This window comes from Somniosus microcephalus, chromosome 7 (assembly GCF_052327205.1).
Source record: "Somniosus microcephalus isolate GS21.2 chromosome 7, FLI_Smic_1.0, whole genome shotgun sequence".
In the NCBI taxonomy this organism is placed as follows: domain Eukaryota; kingdom Metazoa; phylum Chordata; class Chondrichthyes; order Squaliformes; family Somniosidae; genus Somniosus; species Somniosus microcephalus.
In genome coordinates, this window is record NC_140993.1 from 10842132 (window position 1) to 10864260 (window position 22129).

The window sequence follows — 22129 nt, forward strand, 5'->3', positions numbered from 1 at the left end:
GCGGCCAGGCGAAACACCCGAGGTCACGCTGCCCTGCGAGAAACGCGACTTGCTCCAGTTGCCAGAAGAAAGGCCACTTCGCTAAGGCCTGCAGAGGGAGAGCCACAGACACCAGCAGTGCCTCATGCGAGCTGTGGGGGCGGCCATCTTTCATCAAGGCCACAGATGCCAGTATCCCCTCGTGAGTGTCGTGGGGCGGCCATCTTTGATCAAGGCCACCGACACCAGCAGTGCCACATGTGAGTTGTGGGGGCAGCCATCTTCTCCGCCATTTTACTCCACCTCGTGGGCGCCGCCATTTTACCCACCACACTCGACCGCCACCTCGCCTCCAGACCCGACCACCGCCTCACCCGCAGACTACAGCAGCTCGCTCAGCCATACACTAGCCTCCGTCACACTGGACCAAGCTCGCCCGCATCACCTGTCCAAGTCCATGATGGACATCGAAGTAAACGGCCACGCCACGAACTGCCTGTTCGACAGCGGAAGCACGGAGAGCTTCATCCATCCAGACACGGTGAGCCACTACTCCCTCACTGTCCGGCCAACGCGCAACCGGGTCTCGATGGCGTCTAGGTCCCACTCTACAGACATCAGCGGCTACTGTGTTGTGACCCTGTCGGTTAGGGGCACGGAGTATAAAAATTTTAAACTTCTCGTCCTGCCCCAACTCTGCGCTGCCGTCCTACTAGGGCTGGATTTCCAATCCCACCTTCAAAGTGTCACTCTAGCATACGGTGGACCCCTGCCCCCACTCACAGTCGACAACCAGCAGCCTTTAAACCGCCCACCGCATACCACCTGCGGCCTATCCACCCTCAGGGTCCCGCCTCCCTCCCTGTTCGCCAACCTCACCCGCGACTGTAAACCCGTCGCCACCAAGAGCAGGCGGTACAGCGCCGGGGACAGAGCTTTTATTAGCTATGAAGTGCAGCGCCTCCTGAAGGAGGGCATCATCGAGAGGCGCAACAGCCCCTGGCGCGCTCAGGTCGTAGTCGTCAAGACCGGCGATAAAAACCGCCTAGTCATCGACTACAGCCAAACCATAAACCGGTACACCCAGCTGGACGCATACCCCCTTCCCCGCATATCTGATATGGTCAACCAGATTGCACAGTACCGCGTATTCTCTACCATCGACCTTAAGTCGGCCTATCACCAACTCCCTATCCGCCCTGAGGACCGCCAGTATACCGCCTTCGAGGCGAATGGCCGCCTCTACCACTTCCTGAGGGTTCCCTTCGGTGTCACCAACGGGGTTTCGGTCTTCCAAAGGGAGATGGACCGGATGGTTGACCAGAACGGGCTGCAAGCCACGTTCCCCTATCTAGATAACGTCACCATCTGCGGCCGCGACCGGCAGGACCACGATGCTAATCTGGAGAGATTCCTCCGTACGGCCCAGCGGCTGAACCTCACCTACAATAAGGAGAAATGTGTGTTTAACACCTCGCGCCTTGCCATCCTCGGCTGCGTAGTAGAGAACGGAGTCATCGGCCCCGACCCCGAAAGAATGCGCCCCCTCATGGAGCTTCCCCTCCCCCACTGTCCAAAGGCGCTGAGGAGAACCCTGGGGCTCTTCGCCTACTATGCCCAATGGGTGCCCAATTATGCGGACAAAGCCAGACCCCTCATGAAGTCCACCTCCTTCCCCCTGACGGCAGATGCGTGCGCAGCCTTCTCCCTCATTAAGGGAGACATTGCTAAGGCCACAATGCACGCGGTGGATGAGTCTATCCCTTTCCAAGTGGAGAGCGATGCATCCGACTTCGCCCTGGCCGCAACCCTTAACCAGGAGGGGAGACCAGTGGCCTTCTTCTCAAGGACCCTCCAGGGCCCCGAGATCCGACACTCTTCGGTCGAGAAGGAGGCCCAGGCGATCGTGGAGGCTGTACGACGCTGGAGGCATTACCTGGCAGGCAAACGATTTACCCTCCTCACCGACCAACGTTCGGTCGCCTTTATGTTTAATAACAAGCTGAGGGGCAAAATCAAGAACGACAAGATCTTGAGGTGGAGAATCGAGCTCTCCACCTATGATTATGATATCTTGTACCGGCCTGGTAAACTGAACGAACCCCCAGATGCTCTATCACGAAGTACATGCGCCAGCGTGCAAAGTGATAGACTGCAGACCCTCCACAACGACCTCTGCCACCCCGGGGTCACCAGACTTTACCACTTCATTAAGGCCCGCAACCTGCCCTACTCCATCAAGGAGGTCAGGACCATGACCAGGAACTGCCAAACCTGTGCCGAATGCAAACCGCATTTCTTTAGGCCGGACAGAGCAAGCCTGATCAAGGCCACCCGCCCCTTCGAGCGCTTGAGCATCGATTTTAAGGGGCCCCTCCCGTCCTCTGACCGTAATGTGTACTTCCTCAACATTATTGATGAGTACTCCCATTTCCCCTTCGCCTTCCCCTGCCCAGACATGACCAGTACCACGGTCATCAGATGCCTGAACGACCTCTTCGCCTTGTTCGGGTTCCCGAACTATGTACATAGCGACCGGGGCTCCTCCTTCATGAGCGAGGAACTTCGCCAGTTCCTACTAGCGAGAGGTATTGCTGCAAGCAGGACCACCAGCTACAACCCCCGGGGGAACGGTCAGGTGGAAGGAGAGAACGCGACTGTCTGGAAGGCCGTTCTCTTAGCCTTAAAGTCTAAGGGCATCCCAGCCTCTCGCTGGCAGGAAGTCCTCCCGGCAGCGCTGCACTCCATCCGGTCACTGCTTTGCACTGCCATTAACGCCACCCCCCATGAACGAATGTTTGTTTTCCCCAGGAAGTCGACTACGGGAACCACGCTACCAACTTGGCTGACCTCTCCGGGGCCCGTCTTGCTGCGAAAGCACGCGAGGGCCCATAAAACGGACCCCCTGGTCGAGAAGGTGGACCTCCTGCACGCCAACCCCCAGTACGCCTATGTGGCATACCCAGACGGGCGGAAGGACACAGTCTCCTTACGAGACCTTGCACCCTCGGGCACCCCTGAGACACCACCATTACCCCCCACCACTCCCCCAGATCCAGCCCAGGTAGACGGCATGCCGGAACCCCACGAGCCTTCGCCGACCACGCAGACACCAGCATTAACGTCGGATACTGCATCACCGCCGCCGCTGCTGCGACGATCAGAAAGGCTTACGAGGCCTCCGGACAGACTGACATACCCGAACTGGTAGTACACTTCACCCCGCCGGACTCAAATCTAAACAAGGGGTGAATGTGGTAAACCACTTTTATCGTTCACTATCGTTACACTATGGTTATCACTGTTATATCGTTACACTATGGTTATCACGGTTTACACTGTTTTATCACTACACGAGGTCGCCTCTTGTCACGCTGTTATACCTGGGCTGACCACTGCTGACTCCGCCCATGGCTCCACCTACCTGCCCAGGTATAAAGGTGGTCGACTGGCTGGTATTCCTCCTTGTTGGATCCGATCACCCACGAGGGTGGGCTCTGTTATTTAGCCAATAAAAACCTATAGTTACTTTCTTAACTCGTCGCTTTTCATTGGATGAATTGATAGGTATATCAAGGACCTCAACTGCTTCCCATCTATTCACGCCGGTGGAGAAGTCTGCTTGCCCAGTACCTGGAATGCTGCTCCTCAGGACTGACATTTGATTTTCGGTGGACCTGAATCTGTCGTTGCGCTTCTGTGCAGTTGCAGGCGCGACACGGGGCGCCCTGCATTCATTGGAAATCCCTCCGGAGGGCGAGATGCTCAGGTCAGTCCCATTTTCTAAGTTTAGCGTTTGTGGGCTTCATTCAGGGTTAGAAGACAGTGAGCAGATATTGGTCACCGAGACATATCCACAATATTGGATGGAAATTCTAACACCTGGAGTTGTCATCAATTGAAAGCAGGGATTCAGTCTGACAAAAACCTATCAACTGTAATGGACCTTGGTTAGCAGACACAGACTCTGGAAGCGTTGGCTGAGGAATATGGCATTTATGACTAAACTCTGGACATTTCACCAGAAGTATTCTTTCAAGACGACAATCGCAGAAGCACCACTTTTAGCTGTTCACAAGACTATATAAAATTTTAGTCAGCAAAAACTTAAAATAGCTAACTTTTTTTTGATGTGCGCAGGCAAGAGTCAAAATTGCTCCTTGTGAAAGGAGAATTGGAACTAATGGGTATGATTCAGAATGGAGCCTTATAAGCTCGTGTGGAGCATAAACACCGGCGTAGGCCTGTTGGGCCGAATGGCCTGTTTCTGTGCTGTACACTCGATGCAACAACATTCTGCTACCAACCCAACAATGCAACAGTGGAAAGGAAATCCTTCAAGTGGGAAAGTTCTTGGATGACGATTGTCCCTCGCTCCAGGATGATGGGAATTTCTATTCACAGATCTAGAAACTAAACCCGCGTCGAGCGCCCAATTTACTCACCATTCCAATGCATTTGCGCAGTATACTCCAAATGCTAAAATCATTTCTGGAAAACATTGGAGCTGGCAAGCTTGTTCTAAAGTAAACAAGAAAGCAAAGAAAACAAGTCAATATTCATTCTCAGCACAGGTTACTCATTCGGGTTAATTCACGAAGACTTGAAAAACCCACCACGAAAGCACCCCGACCATTCTGGGTAAACAGCAGCCAGTATTCATGCGGCTGGTATCGACCCACTATCCAGATGGACGGAATAGTGGGATGCCCGCAACATCAAGAACCAACACCTCATCGCTGACCCAACAGCAGAGGTCCCTGGCTCCGCCCTCCCTCGGAGACAGTGGACGGCGCTCAACCCAATCCATACAGGGCACGGGCGATGTAGCCGCCCGCTCCACGAGCAGATGATGAGGGACGACCCAAAGTGCGACTGGCCATGAGTCCCAAACCACAGAACACATCACGTCAACCTGCCCACTGAGCTCTGTGGCGGGAGGCACCTCATTTCTCCACTCGGCATCTCAGGAGGTCATCGAATGGAGAGCCAAACTAGACGTCTCATTATAAGCTTTGCCCGTCATACGAAAGTATCCTGGTTAACATACTGGCTGAATTTGTAATATATGTGATTATTAATGGTTTATTAAATTTATTTATACGTAAATAGTAAATAATTGTTTGCATATACAGTATTTCAACACAAACAATGAATATATATTGATCTAGTCCATTATTCAATAACTATTTGCGTCAATCTACGACCAGTAAATGCTGGGTCACTTTGCTGCAAAAACTAAGTAGCAAGCAATAAATGACTCAGAACCAGGACCCTAGTGAAAATGAGAGTATGGGGCGGTGGGCACGAAGGAGGAGGAGGAGTGAGGTGAAATACCACAACTCTTATTAGGAACATAGGAATGGCTAAACAAAAAAAGACCGCGGTCCATCTCGTTCATCTTCTACCATCCTGGTAGTCGCATGATACAACGATAATGGAGTTGTTGACTAATCACAGCGATCAATCTCAGGAGGATGTAAAAGATCCCACGGCCACTATTTTGAAGAAGAGCAGGGGGAGTTCTCCCCGGTGTCCTGGGGCCAATATTTATCCCTCAATCAACATCACTAAAAACAGATTATCCTGTCATTATCACATTGCTGTGTGTGGGAGCTTGCCTGGGTGCACAAATAGGCTGCCACGTTTTCTACATTACAACAGTGACTTAATTGGCTGTGAATCGCTTTGGGGTGTCCTGAGGTGGTGAAAGGTGCTATAGAAATGCAAGACTTTCTTTCTATCAATTAGTCTACAACAGACCCAGAAATCGTAATAGAAAAAACCCTAGTGCTGGAGAGCTTTGGGAATAGGTCCAAAGTCACCCTTTTCCTCCCGAGCACACTAACTACTCAGATACTGTATCTCAAAATGTTATTATCTGAAAGAAATTTAATTTGCATTTGGATTAATTATTAGGCATTAGTTCTGTTCTACAACGTGTGTTAATAAGCCTAAATATATCTATATCAATACATATTAAATAAACATTACGAGTTGGGACAAAAGATAAGCAATATGTTTATACACAGAGCGACAATTTTGATTTAAGTTCTGCTGTACAATGCACGTGTGCTAACAAGTCTCTCCATGACAGGAGGTGCAGGAGTGACCACCACACAGACCCTGTGGAGACTAGACGATCTTCACAATAAGGACACATTCCATCGTGTCGTGTGGCACTATCACCGCGCTAAGTGGGATCAAGAGAAGATCGAGCAGCTCAAAACTGGCCATCCGCGAGGCACTGAGGGCCATCAGCAACAGCGAAGTTGTATTAACAATCTGTAACATTGTGGCACTCCTCCAGCACCATCGGCCCATATGGCGAACCCTGGTTTAATCAAGAGTGTACCCTCGATTTTAAAATTCCCATCCGAGTTTTTGAAATCCCTCCACGGCCTCCCCCCTCCCCATCTCTGTAACCTCCTCCAGCCCTACAACCCTCAGATCTCTGCGCTCCTCCAATTCTGGCCTCTTGCACATCCCTGATTTTCATCGCTCCACCATTGGTGGCAGTGCCTTCAGCTGCCTGGGCCTCAAGCTCTGGAATTCCTTCCCTAAACCTCTCTGCGCCTCGCTCCTCCTTTAAGACTCTCCTTAAAACCTACCTCTTTGACTCTTCTTCTTAGGCAGTCCCTCGGAACCGAGGATGAATTGCTTCCACATTAAAAATGAGTTCTCAGGTGACTGATGAGTCCAATGCGGGACCTACAGTCTCTGTCACAGGTGGGGCAGACGGTGGTTGAAGGGGTGGGTGGGTGGGGTGCTTGGGTTGACGTGCGCTCCTTCCGCTGTTTGCGCTTGGCTTCTGCTTGCTCCCGGCGAACAGACTCGAGGTATTCGGCGCCTTCCCAGATGCTTCTCCTCCACTTTGTGCGGTCTTGGGCCAGGGATTCCCAGGTGTCGGTGGGGATGTTGCACTTTTTCAAGGAGGTTTTGAGGGTGTCCTTGAAGCATTTCCTCTGCCCACCTGGGGCTCTCTTGCCGTGTCGGAGCTCCGAGTAGAGCGCTTGTTTTGGGAGTCTCGTATCGGGCATGCGGACAATGTGACCCGTCCATCGGAGCTGATCGAGCGTGTGGTCAAAGCTTTGATGCTGGGGATGTTGGCCTGAGCGAGAACACTGATGTTGGTGCACCTATCCTGTCAATGGATTTTCAGGATCTTGCGGAGGCAGCGTCGGTGGTACCTCTCCAGTGCTTTGAGGTGCCTGCTGTACATGGTCCATGTCTCTGAGGCATACAGCAGGGCAGGTATCACTGCTGCCCTGTAGACCATGAGCTTAGTGCCGGGTTTGAGGTCCTGGTCTTCAAACACTCTCTTCCTCAGGTGACCAAAGGCTGCACTGGCACACTGAAGGCGGTGTTGGACTTCGTCGTTGTCGACATCTGCCCTTGTTGATAGTAGGCTCCCGAGGTATGGAAAGTGGTCCACGTTGTCCAAGGCCTTGTCATGGATTTTGATAATCGGGGGGGGGGGGGAGGCAGTACTGTGTGGCGGGGGCAGGTTGGTAGGGGACTTTTGTGTTACGGATGTTTAGTGTAAGGCCCATGCTCTCGTACGCTTCGGTGAAGGTGTTAACGATGGTTTGGAGTTCGACCTCCGAGTGTGCGCAGATGCAAGCATCGTCTGCATACTATAATACTCTCTCCTCCTTTAAGACGCTCCTTAAAACCTACCTCTTTGACTAAGCTTTTAGTTATCTGCCCTAATATCGCTGTGTGGCTCGGTATCAAATTTTGTTTGAGAACGCTCCTGTGAAGCACCTTAGGACGTTTTACTATGATAAAGGCACTATATAAATGCAAGTTGTTGTTGTTGTGTAAAACAGCATGCTGGGAGCAGCATGAGGCATGCCTGAAAATGAGGTGCCAACCCGGTGAAGCTACAACACTGGGCTACATGCATGTTAACAGTGAAAGCCGCGCACTATAGACAGAGCTAAGCGATCCCGTAACCAACGGATTAAGTCAATGCTCTGCCATCCTGCTGCATCCAGTTGTGGATGGTGGTCGACAATGAAGCAACTATTAGAGTCATAGAGTAATAGAGCACAGAAAGAGGCCCTTTGGCCCATCGTGTCCGCGCCGGCCATCAAGCCCTGTCTATTCTAATCCCATTTTCCAGCACTTGGTCCGTAGCCTTGTATGCTGTGGCGTTTCAAGTGCTCATCTAAATGCTTCTCGAATGTTGTGAGGGTTCCTGCCTCTACCACCCTTTCAGGCAGTGAGTTCCAGATTCCAACCACCCTCTGGGTGAAAAAGTTTTTCCTCAAATCCCCTCTAAACCTCCTGCCCCTTACTTTGAAACTATGCCCCCTTGTTATTGACCCCTCTACAAAGGGGAAAGGTTCCTTTCTATCTACCCTCTCTATGCCCCTCGTAATTTTGTACACCTCAATCAGGTCCCCCCTCAGCCTTCTCTGCTCCAAGGAAAACAACCCCAGCTGTCCAGTCTCTCTTCATAGGTGAAGCGCTTCAGCCCAGGTAACATCCTCGTGAATCTCCTCTGCACCCTCTCCAATGCAATCACATCCCTCCTATAGTGTGGCGACTAGAACTGCACACAGTATTCCAGCTGTGGCCTAACTAGCGTTTTGTACAGCTCCATCATAATTGGGAGGAGGCTCCTCGAGCATCCTCAACCAGAGGTGACAAGTGGATAATCTTTCTCATCTCCTCCAGAGGTGTAAGAACATAAGAAATAGAAACATAGAAGATAGGAGCAGGAGGAGGCCATTTGGCCCCTCGAGCCTGCTCCGCCATTCAATGAGATCATGGCTGATCATCCAAATTCAGTACCCTGTCCCTGCCTTCTCCCCATATCCCTTGATCCCTTTAGCCTCAAGAAATATATCCAACTCCTTCTTGAATATATTTAATGAATTGGCCTCAACTGCCTTGTGTGGTAGAGAATTCCACAGGGTCACCACTCTCTGGGTGAATAAATTCCTCAATAGGAGCAGGAGGAGGCCATTCGGCCCCTCGAGCTTGCTCCACCATTCAATAAGATCAAGGCTGATCTTCTACCTCAATTCCACTTTCCTGCACTATCCCCATATCCCTTGATTCCCTTAATATCCAAAAATCTGTCGATCTCTGTCTTGAATATACTCAACGACTGAGTCTCCACAGCCCTCTGGGGTAGAGAATTCCAAAGATTCACCACCCTCTGAGAGTGAAGAAATTCCTCCTCATCTCAGTCCTAAATGGCCGACCCCTTATTCCCAGCCAGGGGAAACATCCTCCCTGCATCGACCCTGTCAAACCTGTTGTGTATGCACCTTTAAGAGAATAACTGGTCTCAGACTGCAATACCGGCAGTGACCACCCCTGTATAAAAGGCGCTAGTGAGCCTCTGTGTTTTTAGTTTCACTAAAGACTTATTTTGTTCCACTCCTGCTGTCCGTGTCTCAATCATTCACGGACGTAATACTGGCGACGAGTAAGAAACGAACTTACCTGCAACTCGGCAGCACCTCAGACGACGTTATTGAAGGTCGAAGCCAGAAGAAAAAATAAATGAATAAAATCCAAAGAAACTCGAGAAACGGGCGTCGACCGTGGGCAACCGCCCTCCAAATCGTCGGATTGAAAACTTGCAGGAGAGACTGTCAAGAGCCAGGCTTGGTTCCCCAGTCTGTGGTTTCCCAGCTAATCGGGCTGGTGGCAGGTAGTGCACTGATCCTTCCTGGGCTGCGGCGGGCTAGAGCTCGATCGGGTGGCTTTTCAACGGGGCCGGGCAGCGAGTCGGGAAGCAAAGAGAGAGAGGGTGGAGCACACAGGGCACGGCCGGTGCTTCGAAGCCGGGCAGCGTTCAGACCTAAGAAGAGGGAGGGAAGTGTCCCAGAGGGTCCGCTCCACGACGGGAAGATAATAAAGAAAAAAATATTAAACGCGCATGAAACCGTGGAAAGCAGCGCTAACAACAGCGGGGAAGAAGGCAAAGCGCGGGAGGCGCCATTTTGTTAAATCGGGGAAGAAGGCAAAGCGCGGGAGGTGCCATTTTAGATTTGCAAGATGCCGAAGACTGGCTGTATCACTGCTTTTGATAATACAATAGAGGACTGGACCACATATGTGGAAAGAGTCGAGGTATATTTCGAGGCAAACGAAATAGTGGAGGAGAAAAAGGCATCGATATTGCTAAACTTAATGGGCGCTAGAACGTACGGCCGATTGCGGGACTTGATTACTCCAGCCAAACCGAAGGCGAAGAGTTTTAACGAAATTGTTGCTGTCCTACAGGAACACCTAAACCCTGCACCGCTGTTGATAGCAGAAAGATTTAAATTCCACAGGAGAACTCAGCACAAAGATGAGAGCAATGCTGAGTATCTTACGGAACTACGCAAGCTATCAAAGCACTGCCAGTTCGGAGCAGGACTGGCAGATACCCTACGGGACAAATTTGTCTGTGGACTCCTGAGTGAAGGAACACAGAAGAAGTTACTCTCAGAGAAAGAGCTGACGCTAGATAAGGCTTTCAGCGTAGCAGTATCGTATGAAGCAGCAGCCAGGGGAGCTGCAGAAATTCAACAAAAACCACAGGAATACGGCACCCACGAAATGACACGGGGATTTGCAAAATGTTATCGCTGCGGCAGAACTAACCATGACCAGAAGGACTGCTGGTCCAAAGACAAAATATGCAGGCAATGCGGTAAGATGGGACACATTGCACGAGTTTGTAGGTCTGGGAAGAAGACCAGCGACAACAAAAAGGCTACTAAGGAACCGTACAAGTACAAAAGATGACGGACAGTAGTTCCGAAGACCAGATGAGCGATAGTGAATCCGGGAATAGGAGACTAAGCTGTCTCAAACTTCACAATGTAATCGCAAAAGAGGATCACCGAACCATTTGGGTCACCCTCACGATAGCAGGGTCCCAAGTTAAAATGGAATTGGATACAGGATCAGCGCTAACCGTCATGAATCGACGAGACTACGAGCGGCTATTTTCACACATACCCTTGAGAGAGACATCCATCGTCTTGACGACATATACGGGGCAAAAAGTATACCCCAGAGGAAAAATAAGGGTGCCTGTCGAATACAACGGCAAGAAAATACGGAAATTGTATCTCTACATACTGCCAAATGGCGGACCACCGTTATTGGGACGGGAATGGATCAGGAAGATAAACTTAGATTGGCACTCCATTCATGCAATGACGGTGGACGGTAAAAAAGATGAAGACGTCACTCCTGGACGATTGTCAACAATCTTAGCTAACGCCAAAGAGGTATTTCAACAAGAACTGGGCACGCTTAAAGGCGTAACCGCGTCGATAAAAATAGAAGAGAATGCAGTTCCCAAGTTTTTCAAAGCAAGACCGGTACCATATGCAATTCGCCCAGCTGTCGAGGCAGAGCTGGAGAATCTGGAGAAGGCGGGCGTGTTGTCTAAGGTCGACTGGAGCGAGTGGGCGACACCCATCGTTCCTGTCATGAAGAAAACGTTACGCAATAAGTCCGGGGAGCCAAGGAAGATTCGCATCTGTGGGGATTTCAAGGTGACGGTGAACCCAGTCCTTCACACAGTACAATATCCTCTTCCAAGGATAGAAGACATCTTCGCCTCACTGTCTGGAGGGAAGCGTTTTACAAAAATTGACCTAGCACTAGCATATTTGCAGATGGAGGTTGAAGGGTCCTCTAGGAAGTATCTCACGATAAACACTCACAAAGGTCTTTACCAGTATCATCGATTGGTATTCGGAGTAGCATCGGCTCCGGCGATATGGCAAAGAGCGATGGAACAAGTCCTGCAAGGGATTCCGGGGACTCAGTGTTACTTGGATGACATCCTTGTAACAGGTGAAGATGACAGTGAACACCGTAACAACCTAGAACAGGTGCTCACTAGACTACGGGAACATGGGCTGCGAGCCAACCGCCCCAAGTGCGAATTTTTTAAGAAACAGATATCGTATTGTGGTCACGTGATTGATGAAGAGGGGTTACATAAGTCCCCTGACAAAATTGAAGCGGTTGTTAAGGCCCCAGCGCCTGAAAATGTGTCGCAACTGAGGTCATTCCTCGGATTGGTGAATTACTATCATAAGTTTTTGCCGAATTTGTCGACAATTTTTCACCCACTGAATGCCCTACTACGAACGGGGGTAGCATGGAAATGGAGCGATGATTGTAAGTGTGCTTTTCAGAAGAGTAAGGACTTAATCACTTCAAGGGAAGTATTGGCTCACTACAACCCAGCACTGCCGATCAGACTGGCGTGTGATGCGTCTCCCTATGGCATTGGGGCGGTACTGTCACATAAATTCCTTGATGGGTTAGAGAGGCCGATAGCTTTTGCGTCACGCTCGTTAACTTCTGCCGAGCGTAACTACGCTCAGATTGACAAAGAGGCCCTCAGCCTAGTGTGGGGGGTGATGAAGTTCAATCACTATCTGCACGGTCAAAAATTTACTCTACTAACCGATCATCAACCTCGTCTCCATTTTCAACCCTCAGAAGGGCGTACCGATAATGACAGCGCAACGGCTGCAGAGATGGTCCCTTTTCCTAGGGGCACACCAATATGACATCGAGTACAAAGGAACTAAACAGCATGGAAATGCTGATGGATTGTCACGTCTACCGTTGCCGACGGTGGAAGAAGACGACCTTGCAGTGGATCCAATGGAGTTATTCCACTCGACCATAGTCGAATGTCTCCCTGTGACGAATGCAAACATAGAAAAGGAAACACGGAATGACCCGACACTATCCCGGGTCTATGATTTAACGGTGAAGGGATGGCCAGCACATGGCGAACCACTGCTGCCAGCATTCTCGCCGAGAAGAGAACAGCTGTCAGTGTGCAGAGGAACCTTGATGTGTGGATCCAGAGTAGTAATTCCACCTAAGTTGACGGACAGAGTGCTCAATGAGCTTCATGAGGGTCATCTGGGTGGGGTAAAAATGAAGAACTTAGCCAGAGCGTTTGTGTGGTGGCCGGGAATCGATAGAGAAATCGAAGAGATGACCAAGAGCTGTGCAGGATGCCAGAAGGTCCAAAACGCCCCACCACAAGCTCCTCTGCATCCATGGGAGTGGCCCTCATCTCCATGGCAAAGGGTGCACATTGATTTTGCTGGTCCCTTCATGGACTCGATGTTTTTAATTGCGGTGGATGCACATTCAAAGTGGCCAGAGGTAATAAAAATGTCCTCAACCACCACGGAAAAAACTATCACAGTTTTAAGAACCATATTAGCCAGGAATGGGCTGCCTGAACAGATTTGCTCTGACAATGGACCACAGTTTGTGTCTGAAGAGTTCCGGAGGTTCTTAAAGAACAATGGTGTTAAGCACTACACATCTGCCCCATATCATCCCGCCACTAATGGATTGGCCGAGAGGTTTGTCCAAACATTCAAGAAGGCTATCAAGGCAATGTGTAATGAAGATATACCCCTACAACACAAGGTGGACAACTTCTTGTTTGCCTACCGGAATGCAACATATGCGGTTACCAACCAAACCCTAGCCATGATGTTCTTCAATCAAAGACTACGATGCCGCTTGGATTTGGTTAAGCCAAACGTCCGAAGAGATGTGGAGAACAGGCAGTTTCAGAATATGAATGAAAGGCCAACCAGGAGTTTTAAGATAGGTCAAGCAGTTTTGGCCCGGGACTACCGCACTGAGAAATGGCAGCCAGGAATGATTTGTACACGGCAAGGACCTCTCATGTATACCGTGGACGTTGGAGAGAGCATTGTAAGACGCCATGCTGACCAGATTCTAGAGTCACTGGAAAACGTCAACTCCACACCACGATCTGATACACCTGGAAATGAAATCGATGTACCAATTGCAGCTACCGCAGAATCAGTGATATTGGAAGATGAACCAAACAACGACATTGATCTCAACTCAACATTGCCAGAAGAACCTGATACCCCAAAGAGGCGTTATCCAGACAGAATCAGGAAGCCTCCTCAAAGACTGAACTTATAATTGCTTAAACTTAACCAATGTATCTAGCAACCGTAATTGTGATTGTAATTAGTTATCATTTAGTTGTTAAATGAATGTTATGTACTGTTTATCTAAAAGGGAATTGTGTATGCACCTTTAAGAGAATAACTGGTCTCAGACTGCAATACCGGCAGTGACCACCCCTGTATAAAAGGCACTAGTGAGCCTCTGTGTTTTTAGTTTCACTATTGACTTCCACCAGTAAAGACTTATTTTGTTCCACTCCTGCTGTCCGTGTCTGAATCATTCACGGACGTAATAAAACCCTGTAAGAATTTTGTATGTTTCAATAAGATCACCTCTCATTCTTCTAAACACCAGAGAATATAGGCCTAGTCTACTCAATCTCTCCTCATAGGACAATCCCCCCATCCCAGGAACCAGTCTGGTGAACCTTCGTTGCACTCCCTCTATGGCAAGTATATCCTTCCTTAGGGACGGAGACCAAAAACTGTACACAATACTCCAGGTGTGGTCTCACCAGGGCCCTATATAATTGCAAGTAAGACGTCTTTATTGTTAATACTCAAATCCTCTTGTAATAAAGGCCAACATACCATTTGCTTTCCTAATTGCTTGCTGTACCTGCATGTTAACTTTCAGGGATTCGTGTACAAGGACACCCAGGTCCCTCTGAACACCAACATTTCCCAATCTCTTACCATATAAAAATGCTCTGCTTTTCTATTTTTTCTACCAAAGTGGATAACTTCACATTTCTCCACATTATATTCCATTTGCCATGCTCTTGCCCACTCACTTAGCCTGTCTATATCCCCTTGAAGCCTCCTCACAACTTACATTCCCACCCAGCTTTGTATCATCAGCAAACTTGGATATATTACATTTGGTCCCCTCATCCAAATCATTGATGTAGATTGTGAATAGCTGAGGCCCAAGCACTGATCCTTGCGGTACCCCACTAGTTATAGCCTGCCAACCCGAAAATGACCCGTTTATTCCTACTCTCTGTTTTCTGTCCGTTAACCAATCCTCAATCCATGCTAGTATATTACCCCCATCCATCATCACAGATGCCAGTATTCAGCCAATGCGAGTCACTTAATGTGACATCAAGAAATAAGTGAGCGTACCGGACACTGCAAGATCTATGGGCCACAACAACATCCCTCCTATAGTGCTGAAGAGCTGTGCTCCAGAACTAGCTGCTCCCTGTTAGATCCGTGTATCTTAATGTTGTGTCCTTCAATAATCAGACAAAAGACTGCAGGGAACGATCAACAGGTGTTTACTGAATGAGGGTTCAAACTGCAACTGACTGTACAGATCACTACTCAGGTTTATATACAGGTGTGGTCACTGCCGGTACTACAGGATACAGGAGCTGTAAAAAGTAGTTCTCCCCCTTAAAAAGGTACATACATTACAATTCCGCCCCTTTTAGATTAACAGTACCATAAAACTCATTTAACAATTAAATATCAAACTAATTACAATTAACACTTAACATGCAACATTAACTGAAAATAGTCTTTTTATAAATTCAGTCTTTGGGGAGGCTTCCTGATTCTTTCTGGATATCGCCTTTCCCGAGTGTCTTGCTCTTGGTGCGGAGGCAATTCTAACACCCTGTCGTCAGTTGATTCATCAGCTTCCAATGCTATTGTTTCTGAGGTAGATGCGACCTGTACGTCGGGTTCCTCACTAGGTACGTATGGCCGAGACATGGGGTTGACTCGTTCCTGTGACTCTAGGATCTGGTCAGCATGGCGTCTCACAATGTTCTACCCAACATCCACTGTGTACATTAGTGGCCCCTGCTAAGTAAGTGGGCAGAGATTTGGCAGATGGAATACAATACTGGAAAGTGTGAGGTTATGCACTTTGGCAGGAAAAATCGTAGAGCAAGTTATTATCTTAATGGCAAGAAACTGGAAAGTACTGAAGTACAAAGGGATCTGGGGGTCCTGGTGCACGAAACTCAAAAGGTTAGTATGCAGGTGCAGCAAGTGATTAAGAAGGCCAATGGAATGTTGGCTTTCATTGCTAGGGGGATAGAATATAAAAATAGGGAGGTATTGCTTCAGTTGTACAAGATACTGGTGAGACCGCACCTGGAATACTGCGTACAGTTTTGGTGTCCATACTTAAGAAAGGACATACTTGCTCTCGAGTCAGTACAAAGAAGGTTCACTCGGTTAATCCCGGGGATGAGGGGATGGACATATGAGGAGAGGTTGAGTAGATTGGGACTCTACTCATTGGAGTTCAGAAGAATGAGAGGCGATCTTATTGAAACATATAAGATTGTGAAGGGGTTGGATCGGGTGGATGCGGGGAAGATGTTCCCGATGATGGGTGAAACTAGAACTAGGGGGCATAGTCTTAGAATAAGGGGCTGCTCTTTCAAAACTGAGATGAGGAGGAACTACTTCACTCAGAGGGTGGTAGGTCCATGGAATATGCTGCCCCAAAAAGCTGTAGAAGCTACATCATTACATAAATTTAAAACAGAAATAGACAGTTTCCAAGAAGTAAAGGGAATTAAGGGTTACGGGGAGCGGGCAGGAATTTGGACATGAGTCTAGGTTCGGATCGGTTATGGCCCTGTGGGTAGCGGAGCGGGCCCAGGGGCCGTGTAGCCTGATCCTGCTCCTATTTCGTGTGTCTAATTCTGTTACATTCAGGAGAAGGTTCTGTGATAGTGGATTGGCGGTTAGGATCAGATCAGCCATGATCTTATTGAACGGCGGAGCAGGCTCGAGGGGCCGATTGGCCTACTCCTGCTCCTATTTCTTATGTTCTTATGCCGTGTGCATATCGTTCCTGGTTGCCATTTCTCTGTTCGGTAGTCGCGGGCCAAGACTGGTTGCCCTACATTGAAGCTCCTTGTCGGCTTCTCATAGATCTGCTGGAATTACTTACTCTCAACATCTCTTCGTACATTTGGTCTGAGCAAATCCAGACGAGATCTCAACCTTCGGTTAAAGAACATCATGGCCGGGGCCTGGTTGGTGACTGCATGTGTCGCATTTCTGTAGCTAACAGGAAATTGTCCACCTTATGCTGCAGTGGAATGTCGTCATCGCACATGGCCTTTACTGCTTTTTTAAAGGTTTCTACGAACCTCTCAGCCAATCCATTTGTGGCTGGATGATACGGGGCGGATGTGTAATGCCTTACCCCATTCCTTTTCATAAATCTTCGAAACTCTTCGGACACAAACTGTTGTCCGTTATCAGAGCAAATCTGCTCTGGCAAGCCGTTCCTGGCAAAAATGGTCCGTAGGACTGCAATAGTTTTCTCCGTGGTGGTGGAGGACATTTTGATCACCTCAGGCCATTTCGAGTGCGCATCCACGGCTATTAAAAACATTGAGTCCATGAATGGACCAGCAAAAACAATATGCACCCATTGCCATGGAGATGAGGGCCACTCCCATGGGTGTAGAGGGGCATGTGGTGGTGCATTTTGGACCTTCTGGCATCCTGAGCAGCTCTTTGTCAGGTCTTCGATTTGCTGATCGATCCCCGGCCACCACACATAAGCCCTAGCAAGGCTTTTCATTTTCACCCCTCCCAGATGACCTTCGTGAAGCTCATTGAGCACTCTCTCCCTTAACTTGGGTGGAATTACCACTCGGGATCCACACATCAAGGTCCCCTGGCATACTGACAGCTGTTCTCTTCTGGATGAGAATGCTGGCAACAGTGAGTCGCCATGTGCTGGCCATCCCTTCACCGTCAAATCATATACCCGAGACAGCGTCAGGTCATTTCGGGTCTCCTTCTCTATACCAGCGTTAGTTACTGGCAAGTATTCAATTATAGTCGAATGAAATATTTCGACAGGATCCACTGCTGGTGCTTCCTCCGCAGTAGGCAGTGGCAGGCGTGATAGCCCATCAGTGTTTCCATGCTGTTTCGTGCCCTTATACTCGATTTCATATTGGTGCGCCCCTAGAAAAAGGGATCATCTTTGTAGCCGTTGCGCAGTCATCACTGGAACGCCCTTCTTTGGATTAAAGATGGAGACAAGTGGTTGGTGGTCAGTCAGCAAGGTGAACTTCTGCCCGTGCAGATAGTGATTGAACTTTTTCACTCCCCACACTAGGCTGAGGGCCTCCCTGTCAATCTGGGCGTAGTTACGCTCGGCTGAGGTTAGTGACCGAGACGCAAAGGCTACTGGCCTCTCCGAGCCGTCCGGGAATTTGTGCGACAGCACCGCTCCAATGCGTGTAGTACGGTAGACAAATTCGGCAAGAACTTATGGTAGTAGTTCACCAGCCCGAGGAACGACCTCAGTTGTGACACATTTTCCGGTGCTGGAGCCTTGACTACTGCCTCAATCTTTTCAGGGGACTTATGTAACCCCTCTTTATCAATAACATGGCCACAATACGAGATCTGCTTCTGGAAAAAACTCACATTTGTGGCGATTAGCTCGGAGCCCATATTCCTTCAACCTAGTGAGCACCTGCTCCAGGTTGGCGAGGTGATCACTGTCATTTTCGCCCGTGACCAGGATGTCGTCCAAATAACACTGGGTCCCTGGAATCCCTTGCAGGACTTGTTCCATTGCCCTTTGCCAAATAGCCGGAGCTGATACTACCCCAAACACCAGCTGGTTGTATTGGTAGAGACCTTTATGAGTGTTGATCGTGAGGTACTGTTTCGAGGCTTCTTCTACCTCCATTTACAGGTATGCCTGGGCCAGATCAATCTTAGTGAAGCGTTTCTCTCCAGATAGCGAGGCGAAAATATCTTCAATCCACGGAAGTGGATATTGTACAGTGATATACCTATCAATTCGTCCAATAAAAAGCGACGAGTTAGGAACGTAACTAAAGGTTTTTATTGACTAAATAACAGAGCCCACCCTCGTGGGTGATCGGGTCCAACAAGGAGGAATACCAGCCAGTCGACTACCTTTATACCTGGGCAGGTAGGTGGAGCCATGGGCGGAGTCGGAGGTGGTCAGCCCAGGTATAACAGCGCGACAAGAGGCGACCTCGTATAGTGATACAACAGTGAGAACAGTGATAACAATACAACAGTGATAACTATAGAGTAACGATAGTGAACGATAAAAGTGGTTTACCACATTCACCCCTTGTTTAGATTTCAGTCCGGCGGGGTGAAGTGGGGGTCGCGAGCAGTACCTGGAAAACGCCTCCTGGTCCTGATGGGCCACCTCTAGGGAGAGAGCGAGGGCTTCAGCTTTGTCCAGGTCGAGGTCTTTAGCTTCAAGCAGTCTTTGCCGTGAGTAGTCGGACCGTAGGCCTTTCACAAAGGCATCGCGGATATTATCTTCCGTATTTTCAACAGCCGTCACCGCTTTAAAGTCACAGTTCCTGCCGAGTGCTCTTAGCGCCCGTAAAAATTCAGCTACAGACTCTCCTGGCTGTTGCGGGCGGGATCTCAGGAGGTGCCTGGTGTACATGTAATTTACCGGGCTCCGGTACTGCTGTTTCAGTAGGTTGATAGCGGCCTCGTATGTAGTCGTGTCCTGGATGAGTGCGTATACTCTCGGGCTCGCTTGGGCGTTCAGAACTCTTAGTTTGGATCTCTGAGGGACGCCGGATTCTTCCAGGTAGGATTCGAAGCAGTCCAGCCAGTGTTTGAAGTTGAGGGCTGAGTTTGCTGCCTGTGGGTTTAGATCCAGGTACGGTGGTTTGAGGGCTTGCAGCCAAGCCGGCTGGTGTAGCCCGGTGTCTGAAAGCTGCTGTGGCTGTGCTTCTGGGAGGGCTTCCGGCTGGCCAGTAGTAGACATCTTTAAAATTTAGTCAATAAAATTGATATACCTATCAATTCGTCCAATAAAAAGCGACGAGTTAGGAACGTAACTAAAGGTTTTTATTGACTAAATAACAGAGCCCACCCTCGTGGGTGATCGGGTCCAACAAGGAGGAATACCAGCCAGTCGACTACCTTTATACCTGGGCAGGTAGGTGGAGCCATGGGCGGAGTCGGAGGTGGTCAGCCCAGGTATAACAGCGCGACAAGAGGCGACCTCGTATAGTGATACAACAGTGAGAACAGTGAGAACAATACAACAGTGATAACTATAGAGTAACGATAGTGAACGATAAAAGTGGTTTACCACATACAGTGTGAAGGACTGGGTTCACTGTCACCTTAAAGTCCCCACAGATGCGAACCTTCTTTGGTTCCCCAGGCGTATTACTCAACGACCGCTTCATTACAGGAACGATGGGTGTAGCCCACTCACTCCAGTCCACTTTGGACAGTACTCCTGAACGTTCCAAACCTTCCAGCTCTGCTTCGACGGCTGGGCGGATCGCATAAGGTACCGGTCTGGCCTTAAAAAACTTTTGGATTGCATTTTCCTCTATTTTGATCGTCGCTGTTATGCCTTTTAGTGTTCCGAGTCCCTGCTGGAACACTTCTTGTGCGTCAGTTAGCATTTTTGACAGTCGTCCAGGTGCGACGTCGTCATCCTTTTTGGCATCTACAGTCAGTGCTTGTATGGAATGCCAATCTAACTGTATCTTCCGGATCCATTCACGTCCTAGTAGTGGTGGTCCTCCATCTGGCAATACATATAGGTCCATTTTTGGTGTTTCCTTGCCGTTATATATAACGTTCACCCTTATTTTTCCTTTGGGGTAGACTTTTTGCCCCGTGTACGTCTTCAAGACAATCTTTGTATCGCTCAAGGGTATATGTGAGAATAGCCGCTTGTAGTCCCTTCAGTTTATGACTGTTAGGGCTGATCCTGTGTCCAATTCCATTTTCACTTGGACTCCTGCTATCTTGAGCGTGACCCAGATAGTTTGGTGATCCTCCGTTTTGATCACATTATGTAGTTTCAGACAACCCAGCTCCTTGCTTCCGGAGTCTGTATCACTCTTCTGTTCGTCTGAACTACTCTCCGTCACCTTATGTACCTTCTTGTACTTCTCCTGTGGAGATTTCTTGCTGCTGGTTTTCTTTCCCGACCTGCAGACTCTTGCTATGTGTCCTACTTTTCCACACTGTCTGCACACTTTGTCCTTGAACCAGCAATCATTATGGTCGTGTGTTGTTCTGCCGCAGCGATAGCACTTCACTGTTCCGTATGACATTTCATTTGTGCCATATTCTTGCGGTCTCCGTTGTATCTCTGCAGCGCCCCGTGCGGCTGCTTCACGTGATACTGCAATGCTGAAAGCCTTGTCCCGTGTAAGATCCTTTTCTGATAGAAGCCGTTTCTGGGTTCCTTCACTTTGAAGCCCACACACAAACTTGTCCCTTAAAGTATCTGCTAGTCCCGTTCCAAACTGGCAGTGTTTCGATAGCTTGCGCAGTTCCGTTAAATACTCAGCATTACTTTCATCTTTATGCTGGTTCCTTTTGTGAAACTTAAATCTTTCTGCTATCAGCAGCGGTGTGGGGTTTAAGTGGTCCTGTAGGATTGACACTGTTTTCAAAATCCTTTTCTACTGGCTTCTCTGGGGTTACTAGGTTTCGTAGTAAGCCATACGTTTTTGCACCCATTGAATTCAACAATACCAGCGCTTTCTTGTCATCTGGCACTTCATTCGCCTTGCAGTATACTTCTATGCGTTTGACATATGTCGTCCAATCTTCGACTTCATTGTCGAACGCTGTGATACTGCCACTCTTTGGCATTTTTGGGTGTGGTTAGACTGGCTTAAAATGGCGTCTCCCGCGCTTTCCTTTCTTCCCCGCTGCGGCTTAAAATGGCATCTCCCGTGCTGCTGCCAACGCCGCTCTCGGCGGTCCTCGTGGCAAATGGCGACACCCTGTGGGTTTCATGCGCTGCTCCTGCGCTGCTGCCAATGCCGCTCTCTGCGGTCCTCGTGGCAATGGCAGCACCTCGCGTTTTCCTGCACGCCTCTCTCCCCCGTTGACGCTGCTCGGCCCTTGAACGCCGGCTGCGCGCTGCTCTCTCTCTCGCCTCTCTCCCCCGTTGACGCAGCTCGGTCCTGAACACCGGCTGCGCCCTGTGCGCTCTGCCCTCTCTCCCCCATCGACGCTGCTCGGCCTTTTTCTGTGCCGCTCGGTCGGTTCTAGCCGCCGCTGTCCGGGAAGGGTCTGCGCAGTACCTGTTGCCAGCCCGTTTCGCTGGACCACCGTGACTGGAAAGCCAAGCCTGGCTCTCGACAGCCTCCCCTGCGATGCTCAAATCTCCGCTGGATGACTGGGCGGTTGCCCGTGGTCGACGCCCGTGC

The 22129-nt window shown here is 49.4% G+C and overlaps 1 protein-coding gene across 5 annotated transcripts in view; it reads right to left on the reverse strand.

Annotated features, from left to right (window-relative positions):
• Window positions 1-22129, reverse strand: part of osbpl1a (oxysterol binding protein-like 1A) — a 255127-nt gene that overhangs the window by 50265 nt on the left and 182733 nt on the right. For all 5 annotated transcript variants that reach the window (XM_085992230.1, XM_085992229.1, XM_085992232.1 and 2 more), the window contains one exon: window positions 4425-4500. In XM_085992230.1, coding sequence (XP_085848356.1) covers window positions 4425-4500 — 76 coding nt within the window. The remainder of the gene's footprint in view (window positions 1-4424; window positions 4501-22129) is intronic.